Raw genomic sequence first — 5,770 nt, 5'->3', positions numbered from 1 at the left:
GCGGGGTTTGGGCGGCGGGCGCAGGCCGGCGCTGCAGCTCCTCCTCCGCGGCCCTGTGGAGGAGTGGGGTAAACCGAGGCCGGATCAGCGAGGAAGAAACTCCTGGCTGGGAAAGAGACCCTGAGACTCGAAGAGGCCAGAGGTAGGCTCGGAGTTGGGTGGAAACTGGGGTCCGACGGCCAGGAGAGGGGGTGGCCTCGTCTGAGAGGGATAGGAGACCCCCGTCCCCTCCCACTTCCGGTGCAGCCCCTCACCTGAGCGCCGCTGCCCTGCGATCCCCTCGTCCGGAGCGGTAACTGTGCAGAGCCCCCTGGATGTCCTCGCGGATCAGCTCCGCCTGCCAGTCACGGGGCCAAGCCCCGCCCACTACCTTCAGACCGCGCCCAGGCCGACTCACCCAGTCCGCAAACCTTCCCTCCCAGAGCCTCTTCCCAGGCCACGCCCCTCCCTGCCGCCCTGACCCCACCTCTGCCCGCGGGCCACGCCCCGTTTCTGTCCGGGTGGGGAACCCAGCCTCTTACCCCTAGGCGCAGGCCCTGGAAGAAGTGCACGTCGGGCTGCGGGCGCTCGGGCTCCTGACACACCAGCAGCAGCAGCGAGCGGCTCCCGCCGGGCGGCGTCACAGCGTCGCAGCGCACTATGGACCCCAGGGGGTAGGACTCCAGTTCCTCCTGCAGGCGGGATCGCAGGGTAAACTGAGGCACCGGTGCAGGAGCCAGGCAGGGTGCCTCTCGTTTAATAGGAGCGGCTGGCGGGCTGGAAGGGGGCGCTCGTCCCCTGCGCTCAGCCCTCCGAGGTTCCCCGCGGTCAAAGCCCAGCCACTCCTCCACCTGCTTCCTTCCCCACCTTGGAGGCCGGGTCGAGCAGCGTGACGTGCCCAGGGGACACGCGCAGCAGCATCTCCTGGGTCCAGATGCGGCCCTGGCTGTCCATGACGGCCAGCTTCCTGGATGCGTCCTCCACCGTGTGCACGCCGTCCTCCTCGCCCAGGCAGAAGGTCACCAGGTGCTGGTGCCCAGAGAAAGCAGTGAGTGGATGGGGCCCCTGGGACGCAGACTTCGGCCTGAGGCCGACTGCGCCTGCTCCAGAAGCCGCCCCACCACCTCGGGGTCAGCTCCTCGCCCAGGCCGGTCCTGTTCTCCCTGCGGACAGTGGGCACCAGACTGGGGGACAACGATCTGAATTACATATTCTCTCGGGGCCTCCTGAGAGCCTGTGTCGCCTCTGGGCCGTGTCCCCCACTCCTGCCTCATTGCCATTTGTCTCTGTTCAGCACCAAGGTGGTGCAGAAAGTCAGCGGACTCCATGGCACGGAGCTCACAGCTGAGGCGGAGACAGTCCATTTGCCCTGTGTACACTGAGGTTCCAACATGTGTTTCTGTCTGAGGTCAGAACGGCTTGAATGGCTGTGTCTCTCCAGACCCACTGTCCACAAGCAGACTTCCTGCAGGAGCAGACCAGACTCACATTGACCTGGTACTGGGACACATCGGCCATCACCACCGTGGAGTAACGCTTCCTCTGCTCTGTGTGGGAAAGAGGGAGCAGGCAGGAGTCAGGCCCAGCCTGCCCCTCAGACACTGGACTACAGACCCAGCCTCCTCCCACTGGACCTGGACTCCAGGCCCCTCACTCACCATAGATAGACTTGGCACTTGGCTTGGGGGCAGCTTCTGGGCTGGTGAAGGAACGAAAAGTGGGAGGGGCTGTGGGAATCCGGGGCGGAACCCACAGAGTGCCAGGCAGCACTACAAGGCCTGCACGGTGAGGGTGCTGGGAGCGGGTCATGAGTGAGGCCCCACTGTCATGCGGACCTGGGTTCAAATCCTCTGTGTTACTTCCTTGCCATAGCCTGGGCAGGAGACTTACTGCCTCTGCCTCAGTTTCCCTTTCTGTAAGATGGCTTCCGGCTGGTGGGCAAATCAATGAGAAGATGCCTGTGCAGTGTCTGAGGCCTCTGTCACTGTCGTGACTCTTGCTGGGATGGCCTTAGATGAGCTCCTGAACAAGGACAAATGCTGCGGTCCCTTCCCTCCTCCTCCCCTGCACTCTTTCCAGCTAGGTTGTCCTCTGCCTTCTGCTCTCCCTGGCTGCTCTTCAAGGGCGCTGTCTATGAGAGTCCATACATCCCCTTGTCCCAGACCTCGGCGTGGGTGAGGGAGGCTGAGGAGACTTCAGCCAAAGCCCTGCTCTTCATGCTCCTCCTGCCAGTCGGGCCTCACCACGATTTGGTTACCCCCGAGCCAGAGAGCTCACTATCTACCATGCAGCTCTTTAGACTCATCTCTCTATATATTTGCCATTTCACTCCAGACCCCGGAGTCCTCGTCCTTAACAGCCCTGATTTTCTAGCAGAAGGTCAGTATTTAATGAGAAGATAATTTTGGTGGCCAAAGCAGTCCCATAGGTGGAATGCCTGCTAGGGACCTGCTGTGAAATCTCCTGGTCTAGTGCACCAGGAACAGGGGAGAGCTGGGCTCACGGGGTGGGGTTCCCCGTCCTTGCGGCTGGGTGAGCCCTCTGAATCCGACTCTGGGCTGTCCCTGTAACCACAACGGGAGGGAGGAGGGTGCTGGGCTCCCGGTGTCCTGGCCTTGGTGCCACAAACTGGCTCGGCAGGTATGGGGGCTGGGCTCCGACTTCTCCTCCCTCAGACCTGGGGTCCCTGCCGGGCCTCCTCCCTCAGACCCTGATCCGGCCCAGCCTCCTGGCTCAGGCCTGGGTCCAGCCCAGCTTCCTCCCTCAGACCCAGGGTCTAGGCCTGGCCTCCTCCTCAGACCCGGGAAGGCAGTGTCACTCACCCAGGGGTGACAGAGGTGGCAGTTGTGGTGTTCATGGTGCCAAGTGTGGGAGCTCCTGACCACTGGGGTCTCCAGAGAGCAGCGATGTGCCGACTGCCTGGCTGCAGGGAAGGTGCAGCTGCCAGGCCTCCCCCTTAGACCTCCGGTGCAGACAGCCCTGTGAGGTGCAGAAGTCCTGCTGTCCGCTGGCCTGGCTCAGCTCTGTGTCTGGCTCCGGCTCCAGGCTCCTGTCCTCCTGGCCCCTCCTTGTCCCCTCGCTCCTCCCTCCCTGCAGCCTTGGCCTCCGCATACCTGAGCACTCACCTGGCAAGGGCTGAGGTGTCTGGGTGGGGCTGGCGGCCTGTGCTAAGCGGGTCGGGGGAGGCCTTAGGGGAGCAGGAAACTGATTTGTGTCCATCTGAAGACAACAGAAGAGCAACAACTATCTGATGTCACCCCATTCATGTGTCAGAGATGCAGCTCTGTGTGTGTGTGATACTGGGGTCTGAACCCAGCTCTTGAACTGAGCTCTAACCCCAGCCCTTTTTTATGTTTCACTTTAAGACAAAATCTTGCTAAGTTGTCCAGGATGGTCTTGACTTGGGATCCTCCTGCCTCAGCCTGCTAGAATATTGGGATTACAGTTGTACACCACCAAGGTTCAAAGCTCTGTCTGTGGCTTCTCTAACACCCGCAGTGGGATTCCCCAGCCAGGGCCAGCTGCAGTCGGGAGACCACTTTTCCTGGCACTGGCACCTCCAAGGACCATCGTTGCCACAGCTGGTCTCCAGTGTCCAGGCCTGGACCCCACCGGTCTCCCCGTCTTGTCTGGAAAGTTCCTCCTTAATCCTCCACACAGATGAGCCCAGGATTTGGCTCACTGGATGCCCACAAGGCACACCGGCCCAGCCCTTCCTGAAGTCCCTTCCCTTTTGGGGCTCCCCTGAGGCCCCTGCCTGGCCCAAGTGCTCACCTCTGCCCCCAGCCCCAGGGCTGTGTTTGTTGCCCTTTGGGGGTTGAGGGCAGGGCCCGAGGTCTCCTGGCCCTGAAGGCCGGGCAGTGTGGTTCCCTAGGACCCACTCTGTGTGTGACCCTTCCCACCTTGCTGGTTCTAGCTGCCAGGGCCTCCCGGGTTGCTGTACACAGCAGGATCTGGCTCTGCCCTGGCGAGGCTCCGATTTCCTGTCTCCTCACGTGTGTGCAGGCATGGTCCTCACCACGTGCTTCGAAATGGGCCGTGTTCTCTAGATGGGGAAACCAAGGCACGTGCATGCTAAGTAATAGGCCTGTGGTCGTGGGAACAAGGGCTGCAGCACCCCGACTGTCCAGGGAGGATGGCAGGGTCGGGAGTGGAAGCACGGTGTAGTACAGGATGCCGCAAAGGTGCCAGGTCAGGGGGAGCGGTGACAGGAACTGGGTCTTCTCCCTGCTGCTGTGATGCGCACAGGGGGCACTGCTGGGGCCAGAGCTGCCAGGGTCGGCAGTGAGCCTGCGAGGAGGGCCAGTCTGACAGGCAGGTGCCAGCAGGGGGTGATTCCGAGAGGGAAACAGGACGAGACCGCAGCTCCCGCTCCATAGGCCGGGGCGGTGGCTCAACCGTCCCTCTGGGTCCCCGTCACGTCAGGCCGCCGTGGCTTCTGAGCTCCGTCCAGGGAGGGCGGATCGCTGAGGCCTCAGTCCATGGGCGGGAGCACAAAGGCTGTGCTGGGAAGGTCATAGCCAAGGTCACTGTGAGGCTGGACTGTGACACGCAGGCTCCTGTCTGGAGGGGAAGGAGTGATGCTCAGAGGCACAGGGCCCGAGCCTGGATCCTCACCCGGCGTCCCACTGGAGACCCAAAGGCTGAGTCCACCCACGCAGCTCACGCATCTGGAGTTGCAGTGGGTAAACTGAGGCCACGGGGCGCTCATCCCCCCAGCCTGACCGATGCCCCAAGAAGGTCTTTCCTAGGCCTCGCCAGCCCCTCCTGCTCAGCCCTCCCTGTCCTTGGTCATCTCAAGCCCCCGGGTGCCTGGTGGAGCTGCCTGTCACCAGGTCCCCCAGGCGGTTCTCCACGGGGATTCCTCAGCTAAGGCTCCCGCGTGTCCCCTCCCCTCCATTACCTCTGTTCCGATGACCACACGGAGAAAGGGGTCATTCGTGGGCAGTGGGAGCCACGGCATGTGGTAGGGAGGGTGGCAGTTGCAGTCGCTGGAGGTTGGGCCTCAGATGATGGACGTCTCCACCCGCACAGGCGTGTAATTTACTCAATTCCATCCATAGTTCAGGGCACCTCATCATCACTTCCCATTTGCCCTCAGAGGAGAGTCTTGCCCAAGAAGTGGACCGAGGTGACATGCATGGCTATTATTCACGTGACACGTGTGGCAATTGAGGCAGTGTGGGGCACTGTGTATCCCCAGGGAAACCCTAGCCACAGTCTGGCCATTGTGTGTGGGGTGCAGGCAAAGAAGCAGTCCCTGGTCAAATGATAATTGGATGGGGTTTTATAGGATGCATAGAAGTTCTCTAATGAAGATGAGGCCAGGAATAACATTCTAAGCATTGAGAGTGGGATATGGGGTCCTGAGGTCTTGCCACAGGCAATGCTTAAATTCTTACTTCGTGTCAAGCCTGTTGTAAGTGCTGGGGACAGAGGAGGCAGGCAGGTGAGGCCCTGCTCCAGCGACACTGTCTTAGAGGGTGGGTGTGGTAGGGACACTCAAAATGGACCGGTGGTTGTGTGTGTCAATAGGGCTCCAGGTGTGGCAAACACTCTGGAGGAAAGAGGCAGAAGAGGAGGCTTGGGGAGGGGCGGCTGATTGGTCCTGGATTTGGAGGCTGAGGCAAGAGTGTGGCTGGATTTCGGCCTGGGATTCCTGGGGCAGCTGGGGGAGACTGCAAGCTGTGGCCCACCTGGGCGGAGGGGCTGGGACAGCCACGAGAGACACAGCCATAGCCGCAGGAGGCGCCCGACCTAACCTCGGGAGCTGCGGCCTCGGGGGAGTGGA

General features: G+C 61.7%; 1 protein-coding gene across 1 annotated transcript in view; it reads right to left on the bottom strand.

The window, feature by feature from the left end:
• The window catches only part of Eps8l1 (EPS8 like 1), a 9,060-nt gene extending 6,177 nt beyond the window's left edge, over positions 1 to 2,883 (bottom strand). The window contains exons 1-7 of the mRNA XM_010617046.3: positions 2,802 to 2,883; positions 1,638 to 1,678; positions 1,468 to 1,526; positions 847 to 1,008; positions 522 to 671; positions 255 to 337; positions 8 to 53 (exon numbers count right to left, since the gene is read on the bottom strand). Of these exons, the coding sequence (XP_010615348.1) occupies positions 8 to 53; positions 255 to 337; positions 522 to 671; positions 847 to 1,008; positions 1,468 to 1,526; positions 1,638 to 1,678; positions 2,802 to 2,836 (576 nt within the window). The 5' untranslated portion in view covers positions 2,837 to 2,883. The remainder of the gene's footprint in view (positions 1 to 7; positions 54 to 254; positions 338 to 521; positions 672 to 846; positions 1,009 to 1,467; positions 1,527 to 1,637; positions 1,679 to 2,801) is intronic.
• Positions 2,884 to 5,770: the final 2,887 nt, after the last annotated feature.

The sequence above is a fragment of the Fukomys damarensis genome, unplaced genomic scaffold, assembly GCF_012274545.1.
Source record: "Fukomys damarensis isolate Sample0158 unplaced genomic scaffold, DMR_v1.0_HiC HiC_scaffold_19, whole genome shotgun sequence".
Lineage (NCBI taxonomy): Eukaryota > Metazoa > Chordata > Mammalia > Rodentia > Bathyergidae > Fukomys > Fukomys damarensis.
The sequence above is the reverse complement of the archived record's forward strand: the minus strand, read 5'-3'. Positions and strand labels throughout refer to the sequence as shown.